Source organism: Felis catus, chromosome B1 (assembly GCF_018350175.1).
Source record: "Felis catus isolate Fca126 chromosome B1, F.catus_Fca126_mat1.0, whole genome shotgun sequence".
NCBI classification, from domain to species: Eukaryota; Metazoa; Chordata; class Mammalia; order Carnivora; family Felidae; genus Felis; species Felis catus.
Genome location: NC_058371.1, coordinates 35,386,953 through 35,405,641, shown reverse-complemented (window position 1 = coordinate 35,405,641; position 18,689 = coordinate 35,386,953). Strand labels below are relative to the sequence as shown.

Here is an 18,689-nt window from a genome sequence, read left to right as displayed (position 1 = left end):
CTGGGGCGGTGGGAAGCAGCCGGGATTTCTCTCCATTTGGCTCTAGAAGCCAGGCATCAGATTTCAAGGCCGCCTCCTTGGTTGTGAAATCGAGGTTGGAGTCAGTCCCCTAGCTCTCTGAGCTGGTGTCCCCTGCCTAGCTCTGCCAGCCATGGGTGTCTCTGTGGCAGGTCCTGGAACGCCAGGGGCAGGGTCTGCTCTGCCCGTGGTCCTTCCCACCCAACTGCGAACGCTCGGTCCTGGGGACCCGGTCAGAAAGCCACCAGCCACGGAGCCCCTGCTGCCACCTCCCTCCTGAGCCACCAGCCTCCTCGGCACCCAGTTCCTCGTGTGGCCCTGCAACCTGGGCCCGAGCAAGGGGTAGGGGAAGGGGCCCAGGGAAGGAGGGTGGGCCGGGCCTCCAGACAGCCTGGCTCAGAAAGAGCTTTCCCTAACCCCACCCCTTGGACCCGAACAGGGAGTGAAGAGCTCAGTAACCTCAAAGCCAGGGGCTAGAGGACCAAAACCTGCTCTCTTCATCTCCCTCCGGGCCCTGATCCAGGCCTAATGGTAATTAGCAGAGCCTCATTACCCAGGCCTGGTGAGGCAGCTGCCAGGGACCACCACAGAAGAGGTAATAAAGTGCAGCTGCCGGGCTGGAGCGGGAGCCTTTCTAGGTCAGAGTCAGTTTGGGAGAGGCTAGGGGGGCAGATGAAGTGATGTGGAGCTTCAAGGCAATGCTCCTGCCTGTCCCCGCCCCCCGCCAGCCCACCACCTCAGGGGACCGGGGGATAGGCCTGTCTGATCGCTGCCCAGAGCCTGCCTGAGAGAAGATGAGCCTCGCAGAAGAATTTCTGACCCTGTCGGGTCACGAGTTTGGGGACCTTCCCAGGCAGGACCCTGCTGCTGCGCCCTTCCCCATGTGCAGCCACCCCCACATCTCCGAAGCCGGGCGCCGCAGGCAGCTGCTCTCCCGGTGCGGCGGGGAGATGAAAGGCCTTGCTCATCCCCGCTGAGGGCTGGCCAAGCGCTCTGCTCACTTCATTCAGCAAGCTCCGGGACCTCTGGCTCTCGGTTGGGAACAGAGGGAAAGATGGCAAAGTGACCACTGACTAGAGGCTGTCTGCTGGGGCAGACCACAAGTCACTGAGCGCACTGGGCAGGGCGGGTGCTCTGGGGCCACAGATCATATCGCCAGCGTCCCTGTTGAGTTTCCGGTCAGGTCCCTGGGAGTCTGGGGTTCTAGGCTGCTGGAAATGATATTCGGTCCCCAGTCGGCCAGTTGACCTGCCTTTCCAATAAGCGCCCCCAGCCTAGTTCCCTCAGGCCTGTGGTCCCCAGATGACCACTACTCACTTTTTTAAGGGTTCAATCACGGTCTTTTGGATCTGGTTCACCTGTTGAAAGAAAGACCCAATGAATCAAGACCAAGGGGAAGTCAGACTCTTCCTAAAAGGGGAGGATCTACGTTCCTGAGAAAGGGAACAGTCAGGGCTGTCCTGAGAGCCCCGGGTGGGGATGAGATGGGGCGGGGGGCACCCCTGACTCCGCAGCTGGAACGAGGCGGAGAGGACGACGATGGCCAGGACGCCGAGGGCAGCAGGGAGTACTGTTCTTGTTCCAGGTCTGTTCTCCTCCCGCCAGCACCGTCTGCAGGCTGCTGACAGCCGTGCTCAGGAAGTAGGCTGGGTGGGCAGCTACAGAATGTGTGAGGGGCTCCGGGTGAGCAGAGCTGCCCTGCCTCCCTCGGGGTCTCACAGCGAGCGATACGAGCTGGTGGGAGTCACGGGCAGCACAGGGTGCCGAAGCAGGTCCAGGAACGAGATCACGGGGCTCGTGACACAGGGGCGTCAGAGCACTGAGGGTGTCAGAAGACCGAGCCCTGGGAGGACTCTGCACGGGCGCTCCACCCAGGCAGAAGCCATGGGAAGGGGGAGAGCAAGACCCCAGCTACCTTCTCCTGGTTGAAGGCGTCCATCCGCTTCATGGCTGTGTCCAGGGCTGTCACCATGTTCAGGAAGTCCTGGTCTTGCTCGCAGAGGGGATTGGAGAGCAAGTCCAACGATATCTTCACAGCAGATTTGGATAAGGCTGTAAGAAGTCAAATCTCGGTGAACCTATGAAGGGAAAGGCTTCAAGGTCTTGTCCTTAGGACCCTGTCCTTCCTCAGTCCAGCGGCCATACCCTGACCGCCATCCCGGCCACAGGCCAGAAAAGCTACAGAGTACCACAAGCTGAAAGTCACCGGTCCTTACTGGATGGTGTTCGCTCCTGACCATCTGAGGCTGCTCTGGGTAGTTCTTAGGAGCACCTTTACCTTTGGCAATGACTTCATTTCCCAAACTCTGGGTTTTAACAGAATCCTTTGGGCGGGAAGCTGTAAAAAATACCTATTTTCTAGCTCTAAAGAGTCTATCTCAGTAAGTCTGTAATCCAGAAACATGTATCTTAAAGAAACTCTCCAGGTGGTTTGGGCATGAAGCTTGGTTTGGGACCCTCTCACGGACGAGAGTAAGAGTGTGCCCCACGAGGGCTGGCAAACATACCATAAAGGCTAGAAATCAAGATGGCAGGCTGTGTGGGCTGCATGGTTTCTGCTGCAACTACTCAACTCTGCCACAGACAGTACCTAAAGAATGGGTGTGGCTTTGTTCCAAGGCCCCTTTATTGACAAAATGAGGCCAGATTTGGTGTGGCCAGGCAACCCCTGGTTTCAATGACATACACTCAGAAACTTGTTTTCCCCTGAGCCTCTGGAGCTGGTACAGACCCTACGGAGCAAGCACGGCCCCTTCCCAGTCTCTTCCTGCCCCTGTAGACTTTTGTTTGCACGTAATGGAGACTGAAAGACTTGTACTTTAGACCAAAAACTCCAAAGCTGCTGACAGGTTTCCATCCTGCCTCTGCAGGGTTCCCGTGCCCCCACTGTTTTATCCAGGGCTCATACAACGCAGGAGACATTTCAGGTAGTGTATTTTGGCCCCGTTTTACAGATGAGGAGGGTGAGGCTCCAAAGAGGTTATAACTCCCTCAAGGTCAAACAGCTGTAAGTGCCGAGCCAGGACTAGACCCTGGGCACCCGCCTCGCCGCCCACTCCTCTCCTGGTGATCCGCCTGGAGACAGCTGTGGGCAGTCCCCACAAGGCTCTGCTGCGGTATCTGCTTATGTTGTTAAAGGTCTTCTCTGGTACCATTTCCCCACAGATGGAGGCCACTGCCCTGCTGTAGCCTTGTTCACATGTTTCTACACCATGTTTGACAGAGGATATGGGGATATGGGGAGCCTGGAAATCAGAGGGCAGCTCCAAGGCAGGATGGAGATCTATTGGCAGCTCTGGGGTTCTCAGTCCCATACAAGTTTTCAGGTCTCCATTATTTGCAAACAAACAAAAAAATTCTAGAGGGGCAGGCAGAGAGACTGGAGAAGGAGCATGCTTGCTCCATAGTGTCTGTACCAGTTTGAGGGTTTCAGGAGAAAAGTTTTTGAATGTATTCCTCACTACTTTATGCCACTGAATTTAAGACGGTAACACACCATTAATGCATAGCCATTGAGAAAGAAAAACTATGCTGCGAATTATGTTACGGTGTGTTGATTTCTGAGATGTTAAAAGTGAAACAATGTCTTTGAATCAATGAAATGAGGTCCACTCCCGTTAACCAGAGATGTGCCCCTGCCTTGCCATATGAGGAGTGCGTTGGCCCCACGCGCCTACTCCTTGGCCCCAAGGGCCTACTTCTCTGTTTCCGGTGGGAGAAACGGAAGCCTAGCGGGTCCCTCTCCACTCAGGCTCCTCCATATGCCAGCAGAGAAGCCCACAGTGGATGACTGGCTCACGCAGCACCCTGTCCTGGGCCTCCCTCTAATCTGGTAGCCTGCTGCAGTCACCCAGCAAACAGGCACAGTATGGGAGAAGCCTGGAAATATATACTTCCCAGAAATGTTGAGGCAGTGGAGCTAAGAACCCTCTTTCAAATCTGTGCAATGACTTTGTAGGCTTAGGAGCAAACATCATGTGTAACTGGACTGGATCATGAAATGGTCACACACAGTATAATTAAAGGATAGAAACTTGGGACAAAACTGGAAACGTTTTTGAAAAATTTCTTCCACTACTTTTTAATATTTGAGGAAAAAAGTCCTGAAAAGGTAGGGCAGGGGAGACTTCCTTCCCAATTTTCCTTTTCTTTCCTAAAGCCTCACACTTCAGGCCTCTGCCTCTGTCTTTGTTCGAACCATCTGAAGTCAATTAACAGTGTGGAATCCCACTGGGAGTCCTCACTGGCCTATGTGAGTGAGTGAGTGCCGCAGGGCAGGGCCATAGAGCCTCCACTCTCAGGGACTGGGAGGGTGTGGCCAGCCCAGCACCAATTGGGAGGCTGGTGGTCTTTGAACCTTAAAGAGAATGCGGGTCTCCAACTCCACATGGGTCTCTGGAACCCTGACACCACCTCAAAATATAAGGGTCGACAAAGACCTAACGGACTGGCGGTGCACAGATGATCTTGTTTGGGAACACAGAATGGGATTTTGGATCTTGTCCAGGCAGTTGATTTCCCTCAATTGTCTGGGGCAGTGGTTCTCAAAATGGGGTCCCCGGGCCAGCTGCCTCAGCACTGCCTGGGGGTGGGCTGGACAATCTGCCTCGTGGCAGGCCTTCTGGTGACCCTGATGCACTGACTGTGACTGCTTCAGGAGGGCTTTCTCTGCCCAGATTCTAGTTCTCACTGGGGGCGGATGAGGCCAGGAACCCTGGGCCCCAGGGGTCCCCCATTTATTTTGATTTCTTGTGGGGAAAACCATGCTCTCCACTTCATGGATCCCTGACGTTCCACAGCTTCCAAAGCTGCCCACTCTGAAAACGCAACCTTCCCTTCATCTGTGCTCTGACAGTGCAGTCTATCTGGAGAAGTACCAAAGAAAGGAAGCAATAGGTCACAGCTTCTCCTGTACTGGAAAGGCAGTGGCGAACGATAAATACGCCACCCAGGGAACCTGGAACTATCCACAAAACAAATAACAGATGGGCTCCGTAATCAGACCCTTGGCTCGCTGCACACGTAGTCTGGAGATGCCAGGGACAGTCGTGTTCAGACCCACCCATGTCCTCTGGATGAGCGGTGACATGAGCATCTGTGCACAGACCACAGGAGCCAGCCCTGACGTGACGGAGGGGCAGAGGTCCACCCGTGACCCGGCCAGGCCCGGCCCAGCTCTGGACTATGCCACCTACCCAGATCAGCATCGGTGCCCTTCTTCATGTCCTTCTGCAGCCTCCTGGTCTGCTCCTCCAGCCTGCAAGGCAGGGGCACAGGCTTAGGCACCTGGCATCGTCAGCTTGCTTCAGCCCCCTTCCTTCCCATCTACCTGAGTGAAGCCCAGCCTGATGCCCTGGAAGGCCTGCCAGGAGAGGGGGCCCCTGCTCCATGGGGAGTTTTCCCACCGACTGAAGGGCTGCTACCGGCTCTGCATGAGGCCAAGCACCCAAAGGCTATGAGTTAACGACTGTCACATAGCCATCAGCTGGGGGAGAATTTCTGGCAGGCTGTGAACTGAGCTGCCCTCTGCTCCCGCGGCACTTACGGGACAGATGAGTGGCCCACTAATGGAGGTGCCGGAAGGGGCAGTGCGGGAACTGAGACCTGGTGGAAGGCTCCTGCCCTTCCCCCCCTCGCCCCCCCCCCACTCCCCCCAGCCTCCATCCTTCTGGGCTTTGACACTCACTGCTGGAGTTTTCCATACTCCCTTTCAAAATCTCTCTCCACCTGTAACCAAAGAGATAACTCAATCATCGGAGAAATGACAACACGCTGGAAAAAATCTGCCAGCCTACTGAAACTCCCTCTCCACCCTCCCCCCAGCTGCAGAAAACAACACGGTCCAGTTCATACAAGCTCCAGCAGATCGTTAACGACACAGTATCCCTGTGTTCCCAAATTAATTAAGTGTTTGATTTAGGGCACAAGACTCCCCTCCCAGATGGGCCAGCCAGGCAAGTAGCAGCGGATTGTGGCTCTGTTCCTCTACCACAGGGAGCCAGGCGCTGGGCTGCGTTCCCTCTCTCCTCACCCCTCCCATCGCGAGGCAGGTGAGGTGCTCAGAATGTGAATGTGACTGAGACTCGCAGGGGGGGAAGCAGGCGGGTCCCCTCCTACTCCTGGCCCTGGTTTCCTCACAGGGCTTACCAACTGTGAGGCTCAGGGTGGACCAAGAAACGTCCTGTCTGCACGCTCTGTGTGCTGGAATGTACCGAGCACAAATACTATTGCTACTGACTGGCAAGGCTCTCTTAAAATTCTTGATAAGTAACCAGATTTCCCCGATGCCAGCAAGACTGACATCAGATGGGTGTAAGTCCTGATCCTAATTCTGCCACCTGCATGTCAGGTGAAGTCAAGAAAGTCACTTGCACGTCCAGTGCCTGAATTTCTCCATCCGTCAAACGGGGCCCTGGCAATGGCCTCTCAGGAGAGTGGCCTGTGAGGGATATGACACCTGAGAGCCGAGAGGAGGGGACCGAGGCCTGTCCTGGTTCCCTTCTGCAGAGGCAGTAAGAGCTCCCTGGCCGGCGTGCTGAGCCTCTGGGCTGAGGCGCTCAATTAAGAGCAGCTAACATTCACGGGGTGCTCGCCGCATGCTTCTGTGAATGGCTTCTCCCCCACAACTGCAGAGGCAGGTGTACTTGTGGCCCTCACTGCACCAAGGAGCTCCCTAGGACAGAGGGGACGTATGCTGCACCAGCTCACACGACTAGTGAGTGGCAGGGCTAGGATCTGGACATAGGCAGCCTGGCTCCAAGGCCTGTGCTCTTAACAAGCATTCTACCAAAAAGGGGAAAAGGTATTTGCTGATGAATTAAAGCCACGACCCAAGAAAGGTGCCTTCTTGGCTGCTCCCCGAGATGCCTTCCAGTGAGAGCCCTAAACCCTGGTCCTCACTCTCACAGCAGGCTGAAGGTCACGGAGCCCAAAGCTGTGGAAAGTGTCAAGGCCCCATTGTTCTTTGCCAGCGCACCCTTCCGTCACAGTGCCCCATGAAGGAGCATTCTGAAAGCCCACGGACCCCACACTCATGTGCATTTAGGTAAACTCAACACAGTCACAGAACAGCAAAACATTATTCAGGCCGATTATTTCATGTTACAAACACAGAGGACGAAGCCCAGAGACGGGGAGTGATTTATATAAGGACTCAGGGCTAGTCAGAGGCAAACCAAGGCTAGAATTCAGACTCCTAGTTCAGCACCGGCCCCCTTTTTAAAATGACATTCAATAACCTCACAAACATTTATTGAGCACCTATTAAGTGCAATGCAATCTGCCAGGTGAGGGAGATGTTCTGGTGAATAAACAGATGTGGGTCCTGGCAGGGGAGATAAAACAAATACACCTCTAACCTAAACCATGGACAGCCCCGTGGAGGACGGGGGCTAGAGAATGGCATGGAGAACCTACTTAGCTAAGGTCCCGGGGCACAACCACATGTCGCCCTTGCATGGACACACCTCACGTTCCTCAACTGAAATGTAAAATTTAGAAGCAGGAACACAGGGTCTTTCCTTTTACTTTCTGACCCCAGCACCTGGGGTCTGACACAAAGTCGTGAAGTAAAATTCACCATCGGTTTCCCCCACCCTACAGTCTTTGCCCTCTTTTCAACAGACCCCCTGTTTTTCCATCCAGGAACCCAATGTTTTCATCATCACCTTCCTATGATCCATCAAAAGCTGCTCTTAAGAGGAAGCTCAAACTTCGCTCCCACTAAAGCGTATGTTCCTGAAAAAAGCTTAAAGTGCTACCTGTCCCAGGGGATGTGTAGCTGGGCAGGAATCAAAGTCTCAGCCAAAGGCCAGAAGAGCGTCTGGCGCGATGCAGGCGGGAGATTTGCTCTGGGGTAGCGAGGCCTCGCCCGGGCCCAGCAAGCCCGCGCTGGGACGGTCCAGCCCTTTCTCCACCAACACCGTCGAGGAAGGTGGTGGACAGGAATGAGCAGAGACGGATGACAGATGGATTCTGATACCAGCTGTGCAGTATTAAAAACACTACCTAACATTTTGAGTCTCACGTACTTTTCTAGAGGAATGGGATAACTCCATTCGGCCTTCCCCTGGGAAGATTTTCAGTGGCTGCCAAGGAAACGGGGTAGCAGTGTCCGTCTTGTTGGCTTGTTTAGAGGATCACCGAACAGTCTGTGTAGAGCACAGAGCTCGGTGCCTGGCCTGTGGATAGGGTTTCCTTGTTCTTCTCCCATGGACTGGGGTGCTGGGGGTGCCCAGAGAAGTCTGGGGGTGCAGACTGGTCTGTGGCCCTTTGGCAAAGCACGAGGTCAGTTGATAGCTGGGATGAACGCTGATTTAGGCTAAGCCAGGATCCTGTGCCCGGGGGTTACACCTGGGCCTCCCTTAACTGGACATATCACCCCTCTTATTTTGTAGGATGTGACGGCTAAGCAGAGTCTTTATGTATTAAAAGTATTCTTTTCCAAAAAGACGAAGTCAAGGATGTCCTGGTCAGACTCCAGCTTTTCTAAAGATGAAGAACATGCAGTGGGTGCTCCCAGAGGGAGGCGGGCGCAGAGAGCTCCGGCCTTGGCTTCTGGCGCTCTCTTTTGCAATCCCCAAGTGTGCCGGTGCGTGTGTGGGATGTCAGAGAGCACCTGGTCCCCCTGGCTGGGAATGCTTGGACTTGCACGGAGAGCGAGCGACTGCGGGTTTCCAACTGGGCTGGAACATTCTGGTTGGGGAGCCGCTTGAGGTCTTACCCCGGCAGCTGAGAAGTATGTCAGGGTGGAGTTCGATCCTTCTGCTGCTGCTCACGGCCACGTGAGAGCCTGAGATGTTCATGAACGTGTCCCCCTTCTGCCTCTGGCAGCCAGGTGTGGGTTGCTCTCAAGATCGCTCTCCTCCCTTGGGGAAAGATCCGCGGCAACACCACCAGGATTCTGGCCCCTCGGATAATGGATAAGGGAATAAGGAGACACACTGGAGTCCTAGTGCAAGGTATCTCCATTCCGAGGGAAACAGCCAAACACGGAAGATCTGAACATCTCTGAACGCTTGATGCTTTTGCCAAAAAGGCGATTAGCCCCCAGTCAACAATGCAAGTGCAAACACATGTGCACGGCTGTCAGCGGGTCAGGGCGGGCCCGGCCGGGCAGCGAGGTTAGCGAAGGGGGAATGAGCACCAGACGGCCCGCTGCTCTGGGCATTTGCAAAGGCTCAAGGTGGAGGGGTGAGACTGTGCTGCTCAGCGCTCTACTCCCCGCGCCTAGGGTCAGGCTGGCATGGAGCAGGAGTCAGTATTCGTTAAATGAATGAGTGGGCTGAGGTCTCACCCAAACGGACGCTCGGGGTGAAGTGAAGAAGGACACCGGCAGGCAGGGCTCCGGCTCTAGCCCCGGAGCTAAGCCGTGTCGGATCAGAGCTGAGGCAGAGGGCACACTGGGTGATCTCGGAAGCCCCCTCTGGGAGGGGTGCTAGGGGCGGAAAGCAGCCTCCCTTTGGTGGATCATGTGTTACCACATGATCAAATGAGGCTGAGAGGCTCTCCACTTTGCAAGTGGAGACTGTCCTCAAGTGGGGGCTCCGTGTGGCAGGATGCTCCCCTGCCCTGGCGCTGTGGCATGCCTGCCTAGCTCGGAGTCTAAGAGTGTGCTTTCCTTCGTGTGCGAGACCCAGGGTGACCCCTGCTTCCAAGAGCTCTTCCCTCCTCGAAGGTTACGGACGGGGAAGCGGCTGCTTTTTGCCATGCCAAGATGCTCCGGCTACCTTATGGGACTGGTGGGGCAGGCGGGGTGTAAGCAGAGGGTGCGGAGGGTTCGGACTGGGAGGTGGGCGAGCTTTTGTCCCTCCGCCTCCATCCAGTGGCCAGCCCCTGCAGAGAACATGCCATTCCCTCGCCAGAGCCTTGACAACAATGGAATTCGTGTTAATAACCTGGGTGCAGAAGAACAGTGAGAGCAAACACACAATGCTTTCTTTGTGTCTGACAGTTGGGTACCTTGAGCCAAAAACCTCCTGAAACTCCCTGAAGATAACGTGAGCGTTTCTTCCCATGACGGGGGCGCCATGACTTCCAGGCAGCAGGCAGCCACATCTGCGCCTCTGACGGTGCCTGGGCAAGAACGGTAGCGCGTCACCACTGTCTGGGGGCAGCTGCCGGAGGCGCTGAGACGGCTTCCCGGGCTCGGCCTATGATGGGGGCCCGGAGGGGCTTGTGCGGCAGAGAACGAAATTGAAGAGGCAGGCTCTCGCTCCCTATACTTCGGTGCCTCTGGGGAGTTGAGGGAGCAAGTAACTCTCTTCCAAAGCCTAAGTCGGCTTTGATTCCTTGTGAGAGATCAAAGGCCCGGCCTACCATTTCCTTGTAGTAGGGGATCCGGCTGCTTGGAACAGGCTGAGTCCTCGGTGGTTTCTAAAGAGTCAAATCAACTATCTTCCCACAAGGTAGTTAATATTTATTGAGGGCTCATCATGTGCTAGACACTGTGTTAAGTGGTTCATACACATGACCTCATGTACACAAGACTCATACTATATCAGTGGCATAGGTACTAAGATCCTCTCTTACGAAGGAGGAAACCAACGCTCAGAGACAGTAAAGGGCCTTGCTCAAGGTCACATACAGCATGTGGCGGAGCCGGTGGGAATCCAGGCAGGAAACCTACCACATCTGGCTTCTTAACCACTACTTGGTGCCCAGTCTGACTGGGGGAGCAGATTCCAGAAGTCAGAGGACCGCAGTTCCATCCCAAACAAGACTGACGTGAGGAGGGGAAGAGGGAAGCCACGGGCCCATCTGTGGGCTTGTCTGTAGGGCCGTCCATAGGTGCTGGGATTGTCCATTTGTCCCTCCTCTGGGGAGTCCTTGCCACTCCTCAGATTAAAAGACCCAGAGATCTTTCTGTCAACAAACTGGCAAAGAAGCTAGAAACTGAATTCTAACCTATACTTTTCTGTAGAGAACACCGGCTATCTCTATAGAGGTAAGGGTGTTGGGAGGGTTTTCTGTTTGCCTGTTTGTTTTTTGGTAGTGAGCGCTGGGAATAAAAGACCCTTCTCAAAACCACTTCCCTTTCAGATCTGCCCTGGATTAAACTCTGGAGACACAAAGCCACACCTTCCCACTTCCTGTAGCCGGCTAGAGCCCAACATTTGCACGCCCAGATTCTTTGCGCTTCAGCTGAGAGCCTCCACAGATGGTCAGCCTCTGCATGGGAGGTAAACTCTCAGTCTGTCCTCGGCCTGCCTTCACTTGAAAGAGAAACGCAGCCCATTTCCTTTTAAGTGGCCTGCCTTTGGATTTTCCAAAGACTGAGCCATTGGTCAGATGTGTGCTGAACTTCCCTTCCTGCCAAAATGAAGCAGGAGCTTTCCTGTAGTCCTGAGTTCTGAGCCAAGGAGGGCCGAGGTTATTAAGACAAGGAGAACCGTCAGGGGCTCCAGCAGGCTGACAGTTGCTGGAACTGTCACAATGAGAGATACTGTACAGTTATGGGTTCCCACGGTGAAACCAACAGCCTGATTAGATTTGGGGGTGAGGGAGTTCAAGAGGCCATTCTTTACTAGAATTCCCAAACCTCGGCAGACCTTCACAGCCTGAGTGAGGCAGCATAGAGCAGTGGAATGTGCATTGAACAGAGACTCCGACTTGGGTTCCAATTTCGGCTCTGTCGGTATTAGGGTTTTAAAAAAAAAAAAAAATTTTTTTTTTTTGTTTTGTCTTAGGAGCACTCATGAGTGGGGGAGGGGAAGAGGGAGAGAGCAGCTCAAGCAGCTCTGCTTGAGAGTTGGATGCTTAACAGATTGAGCCACCCAGCTGCCCTAGTGTTCGGTTTTTTACAACCTTAGAAAGTCACGGTGGCTTCGTGGGCCTTGGTTTTCTCGTAAGGAAAATCAGGTTGGACTAGATGATCTGTAAGGGCTTCCAGCTCTAAACTTTCTAAAAATCTGTGATTCCTCTCCCATTCTGGAGATTAATAGAGATAAAAATTGTGGGTTCTCAAGGAGGTAGGATTCAATCATGCCCTCCTGACTCTGGGTCCTGGCTAAGAATTCCTTTGGCAGTGGAGAGAAAGGGACCTGGAGCCTCCTGGAGAAGCTTCCTGGTCTTCACACAGCCTGAGATGGCTGGAGATAAAGGCCTGGGACATGTCCTTGGCAGGGGCCTAGGTTTCAGGAGCCCACTCAGGAAAGTGCAGAGTGCCACGCCAGACTGCAGAGATGGGCTGTCACCCACCTGTCACCCACCTCCTCCACCTGCCCCAGGATGGGGACGAGCCAGCCTGATTTGCAGAAGGAAGATGTCCCAGGCCAGGAGGCCTCCGCAAGCCCCAGTCTAAGTGAGGTTCCAGAGCGACACGGCTGGGAATGAGGCAGCCCGGGTTCTGCCCTCCCCAGCCTCACAATGTGCTGAATCAAACCTCTGGTTCTCTGCAAAGACCATGTGAGACAGACGGAGTCTCAGAATGAAAGAATCGGGTTACTCACTGTTTTAGGGACAATCTGTTTCTTGGGCTGCCCAATCTTGAAAGGAATCCTAGGAGAGAAAGAGACAAAGAGGGATTTTAGGAGAAACGGGGAAGGATGTAGCTGAAAAGAACTGATGAAGTCAAGGCCACTTTTCCCTGGAGGGTAACGAGAGCCAGTGGCCTGCTCCTGGCACTCGAACCACACGCCCTGTGGATCTAGGGCCGTCGGCAGCCAGGCTGGGCTCTGGAGGGTGATCTTCCCATGGACAGTGTCGGATGGAAGTCCTGGGCACCACCTTCTGCCCCAGAGCATCTTTCCTACTAGTAGCCGGGTGTTGAAACACGTTGCAAAGGTGAGGGCAGGGAAGGGGAGATACCACACGACAGACAGTCATTGTAAATCTGTGTCCTGAGGAGCTGCAAAGTCAGAATTACAGGCTCGCTGGGGCAGCTATCATCCTTGAAAACAAGCGTTTAAAAACACCATGAGAACCACTTATCGTCTGTATTAGGTGCTTCGCTACTTCTCTATAGAGGACTTGTTACGTGGCTGGAGACAGAGGACACACTACAGGGCATTAAGGCCCAGCCAGGCTGGGTTATTTCTGGTGAGAACTGACAACCTGAAACGTGGCTAACTCAAAGAGGGACCTGAATCTAGCCCAGGTCTGCCCTCTGCACCTCAGGTTCTCCACTTGGAAATGGAAGGCAGTTTGGCATAACAGAAGGAGGGTCAATAATCTAGCCTCTAAATCTAGGTCCCCCCTCACTGGCCCCCACCGCCTCCCGCTCTGAGGAGCGGGCTGCCCCCTGGCAGGTAACGACTGCCCTGGGATTCATTGCCCACTCTGTGAAAGGACAGGGTTAGACTGGATAATTCAGAAGCTTCCTTGAGGCATGAAAAATTCTGATTCTACAATTCTGAGAAGCGTGGTCCCGCTAGGAGCAAACACAGTGCATGCCAACTGCTGGAGAAAAAGAGGCTCCCCAGAGCCCCCAAGGTAGCAGTGAGTGAAGCACCCCTGGGATCAGCTCAGGGCACAGGGAGTCAGCAGGAGAGTCCCCAGGGCACGACTCCACTCCCACTCTTCTCTCAGTGCTCAGGACGCTGCAGTCCCTCCCTTTCAAACCTCCCGCTTCCAGCTTCCACCGCTGCACCCGCCCCTTCCCTCCGCACCCCCTTCTGCCCAAGCCTGCTTTCTCTTGGCCCAAACTGACCAACACTGTTGCTAAACCCAATGGTATAATTAACCACCGATAATAACCCCAGACAACGATCCGGTCGAGAGGATGGGCCAGCCTGAGTCACAGTGGTTTAAATTTAATTTCTGGAGGACATCCTGTTTATTGTTAACCCAGCCCGGTAATTTGGGAGCGTTAACCCTTTGGGGGTGGGCTGATTCACGTGGCTTCTGTAAACAAATAATCAGTGGCTACATAATTACCAGGGGAAAGGTAAGCTCTGGAACTGAAAAGAAGAGAAAGGGAGAAATTGCTCTTTCCCCTCCTCAAATCTAAAGAACAGAGGTTAAGGGAGCTGAGCTCCATAGTCCCCTCCTCGTGTCCCCAGTTACTTTTCCCCAAATCAGGGATTGGAGTTGACTGACACAATGGTTTTGGACAGTGAACAACTGCCCTCAAGGACTATTTTGGTGACAGTGCAAATGAGGTCCTGGTGGCATTGAGAAGATTGAGCCTGCACGAAGCATGTTGTGGGATAATAAGCTTTGGACCAGGAATCAGAAAACTGATCTCTGCCTTTGACTAGTTTTGTGATGCGAACAAATCACGGTCTCTCTGGAGCTTTTTCTTTCTCTTTCTTTCTTTTTTTCTTTCTTTCTTTTTTAAATTCTTTTAATGTTTATTTTTGAGAGAGAGAGAGAGAGAGAGAGAGAGAGAGAGAGAGAGGGAGGGAGAGAGAGAGACGAACGTGAGCAGGGAGGGGCAGAGAGAGAGAGGGAGACACAGAATCCCGAGCAGGCTCCAGGCTCTGAGCTGTCAGCACAGAGCCCAACGTGGGGCTTGAACTCATGAACTGTGAGATCGTGACCTGAGCCAAAGTCAGCACTTAACTGACTGAGCCGCCCAGGCGCCCCTGGAGCTATTTCTTAAACTCTAAAACAGAGGAGATGGAAACTTGAATTCTAAACTGAATCTCTGTTCCAGGAACATGGGGGCAGGGTGAAATTCTACAGAATTCTCAGAGTGGTCTTCACAATGATTCTAACTTGGAGTCTAGTACTACAGACTAGCTATAAAGAAATGAAGAACTTAGATGCCATTATTTGTGGTGCCACAGCCTCTCTAAATCTTAATTTGGAATCACAGTATTTTTAGAATTGCAAGTTACCATAGAAATTGTTCCAGTTCAACCCTCTCATTTTGTAGATGAGAAAACCAATCTGGAAAGGTCCAGTGACTAGCCCAGGGTCATTCTGCTGGTTCACGACTGAACCAGGAGTAAACAATCCACTTTTCTCTCTGCTATTCTTTGCCATGAATTTGTTATGTTTATTTGAAGGAACTAAGGAAAATCATCTGATCAAAATACCTAACCTTAAAATACTGTGGAATTTCAAAGGGGCTCACTATTCTTGAAAAGACTGGAAATGCAAGGAATGAGGAGGGCAGCGTTATCGGGAGGAAGGAGGCTTGTGCTGACCCGGCTCCGTCTGAACAAATGATAGGTTCCAGGTATCATGTTGGCTGAGTGCAAAACGTCACTGATAATGTCTTTGAGACAACAGGTAAAGAACCTGGACTGTCCAGGGGAACTGGGACACATGGCCATTACACCCACATGGAATGCCTTCCCTTCTCCCAGCTTGATCAAAGCTGTTCTCAAGTCCAAAACCTTGCTTACCTTCTTCTAAATGTCTAAGACTTCATTTGGCATTAAAAAATAGCCTACCTTTTATATTAATTGAAGTTTACCCATTTAAAAAGTAAAACATACTCATCAGAGAAAACTTGGGAAATACAGCAAAGTCAGAGACAGAGAGAGAGAGAAAGAGAGAGGGAGAAAGGGAAGGAAAAGAAGGAAAAAACCAAAACAGTGCACGGTCTCATATCTAAAGATAACCAAGGCTAATGTTTTGGTGTTAATTATATTTTAAAAGTTTGCAGAAAGAAAAAAATCTGAAGCAAATATGCCAAATGTTAATAGTGGTTAATTCTGGGTGGTAAGAGTGTGACTACTGTTTTCTTCTTTGCACTTTCCATATTTTTCAAATAAACTAAAAAAAAATCCCTTGTTTTTTTCCTTGACTACAAAAATAACACCTGATCAGTGTCAAACACTTGGAAAACATGGAAACACACACACACACACACACACACACACATTAACAGTAACACCCTGAATCTGTGTGTAAATACATGGACATGTGTACATATGCATATTTATATAACTTAAAAAACCTAAACATATCATAAAGGCTTCTATATGCCAAGATGTGGTTGTCATCAGCCTGCCCTGTTAAGAGCTACCTAGTATTTCATTATATATCCCTATTTTATTTTTGTGATCCACATCACTTACTAATGATCATTTCAATTTTTTCCAATTTTTCTTCTATTATTAAAAACACTAATAGCTAAATCTTTGTGTACATCAAGGATTAGTCACATAGGATAAATTCTTAGAATTGGAATTGCTGGGTCAAAGGATATATACATGTCTAAGGCTTTGATACATTTGCCAAATTGCCCTGGAGGCAGATTGAGACAGTTTACATTTTTTAAAAGATTGAAATGGTTTACATTTTACCACTAGCCCTTTGGCCTGTTTATCAGGATTTTTTTTCTGGCTTAGCGTTTGCCTTTCCCTTTTGTGCAATTAATCTGAGTTTGCTTTTATCAAAGTTACACGTGTGCATGGTTTAATAAGACAACAAGGTTTGTTAAGTGAAACATGAGGTCCTATCCTCCCTCCCCCTGCCCTAATCTCACTTGCCCAAGACAAGCACTTTTCGACTCTGCTGGGTTTTCTGGCACATACCTTTGCATCTCTAAATAAAAATGCGTCTATTTCTATCTCTGGTTAGGTTTTAGGCAGTAGCTGCTGACTTTTTCTTTTGCAAGGGGAAGATTTAACGAAACCAACCAACTGACCAAGCTCTTGCAGGCTTCTTTCTACCCGTTACACAAGGGCACATCCGAATCTCCTCTTCTTCTCGATAGAGTTACGTGATTTGGTCAGATCAATAAGTAAACTGTTGGGAGAATAATGTGATTTCTTGTCCTTCCTGCATGTGGCAGCCAGCAGATTTTTCAGCCTCAGCCAAACCTTCAGAAGCTGCAGAGTTCCGAGCCAAGCCTCCCAGCTAGGCCACTCCCAAATTCCTGACCTGCAGAAACTGGTACTGTTGTTTGGAGACGCTAAGTTGTGGGGGAATTTGTTACACAGCAATACGTAACTAATAACACTGCGTGCTTTTGCTCCTAAAATTGTCATTTTTCTTTCACGTGCTGAATTTTCTATGTATTTATTGTCTAAATTTACTCTTAATACATTCACTCGTGTCAGGTATTCACTTCTTGAAGCGGTGTCCGAGGCAGCCTCCAAGCTGCTCCGGTCAGGACCCGTCGCCTCGGCCCCTGGTATAGAGCTGGAGGCCCAGACTCGCCCTTCTCCTGCCTCCTATAGGAATTCTGACAGCTGGAATCCGGGTCTTCCTCTTTGCTGGTTTACTCCTCGTTTGGGCAGAGTAAAAGTGTGTGTGAAATCACCTTTTGAGACTTTGCATAACCAAAACCTCTTTGCTCTGACTCACACCAGTTAGTCTGACTGGGTATAGAATGTAGGTTGGACTTCATTTCTTTCAGAATCTCACAGACTTTGCTTCCCTGGCTTCTCATTTCCCAGTGCTATTGTGGTGAAGTCTAAAGCACTCTGATTTCTATCCTTTGTAGGCAACCTACCCATTCTTCATGCAAGCTTGTCCCTGGTGGTATAAACTTTCACAGTGATGTACCTCGTGGGTCTAATTGCACTCACTGTGCTGGGATACACACCAAATTCTTTCAATTTGGCAATTTGTAATCTTTCGTTCTGGGCTTAAAAAAAACTTTGTTGTGGCTCGTGTCTTCCCCCATTTTCTCTGTTTCTCATTTCTGAAATTCATTTTTTTTTAATTTTTAAAGTTTATTTATTTTGAAGGAGAGAGAGAGAGAGAGCAAGCATGGGAGGAACAGAGAGAGAGAGAGAGAGAGAGGAACAGAATCTGAAGCAGGCTCCAGGCTCCGAGCTGTCAGCACAGAGCCCAGTGCGGGGCTGGAACCCACGAACAGTGAGATCATGATCTGAGCCGAACTTGGATGCTTAACCAACTGAGCCACCCAGGTGCCCCATTTATTTCTGAAATTCTTGTAATTCCAGTGCTGACCCAACTTGGTTGCTTCTCCAGTTTCTTTATTTTTCAACATTTCGTATCTTCTAATACTTGTAAAGTTTTTCATTTCTGCTATCATATTTTTAATTTCTGAGAGGTCTTTTTACTTTTCAGGATGTCCTTTTTTTTTATGGTATCTTGTTTTATTTCATGGATGGCTTCTCTCTCTGATGATCTTTAAAAAAATTCTTTTTTAATGTTTCTTTATTTTTGAGAGAGAGAGACAGGGCATGAGCAGGGGAGGGGCAGAGAGCGAAGGAGACACAGAATCCAAAGCAGGCTCCAGGCTCTGAGCTGTCAGCACAGAGCCTGACGCGGGGTTTGAACTCACAGACCGTGAGATCATGACCTGAGCCAAAGTCGGACACTCAACCGACTGAGCCACCCAGGCGCCCCATCTCTCTCTGATGATCTTAATGACAGATTTACAAAAAGTTTCTTCTGCCTTCCTTCAGTCTCAGTTTCCCCTCAAGTTGTTTTCTGCTTTTGCCTCCATTTTTCACACTAAACACTCCCCTTGGGAGTGTGGTAATCTTGGGTGTCTGCTCACATACGGGACTGGAGACAAGACAGCTGATCAGAAGCTGTGAGCGCTCAGATATTGTCTGTGTACTGTGTGCAGTGACCTGGCTGAGCAGTGTTGTGGGGAGCCCCTGATGTCAGTATCTGTACTCCCGGGCAGGTAAGATTTCCTAGAGAATTTTTCAGTCTCTCGCCATGGGAGTAAAGGCCCAGCAGAGTTGTTCCAAGAGCTCAGTGAGTAGAAGAGGTCACTCGAGCACATGCCATGCGTGCAGGTGCCATGGGGGAGGGGAAGGGTTGTCTCAGCACTCCCCACGCATTTCTTC

The 18,689-nt window shown here is 51.3% G+C and overlaps 1 protein-coding gene across 1 annotated transcript in view; it reads right to left on the bottom strand.

Moving 5' to 3' along the window:
* The window catches only part of BIN3 (bridging integrator 3), a 42,270-nt gene that overhangs the window by 7,141 nt on the left and 16,440 nt on the right, over nucleotides 1–18,689 (bottom strand). The window contains exons 2-6 of the mRNA XM_003984702.5: nucleotides 12,468–12,516; nucleotides 5,705–5,745; nucleotides 5,214–5,275; nucleotides 1,934–2,070; nucleotides 1,336–1,376 (exon numbers count right to left, since the gene is read on the bottom strand). Coding sequence (XP_003984751.1) covers nucleotides 1,336–1,376; nucleotides 1,934–2,070; nucleotides 5,214–5,275; nucleotides 5,705–5,745; nucleotides 12,468–12,516 — 330 coding nt within the window. The remainder of the gene's footprint in view (nucleotides 1–1,335; nucleotides 1,377–1,933; nucleotides 2,071–5,213; nucleotides 5,276–5,704; nucleotides 5,746–12,467; nucleotides 12,517–18,689) is intronic.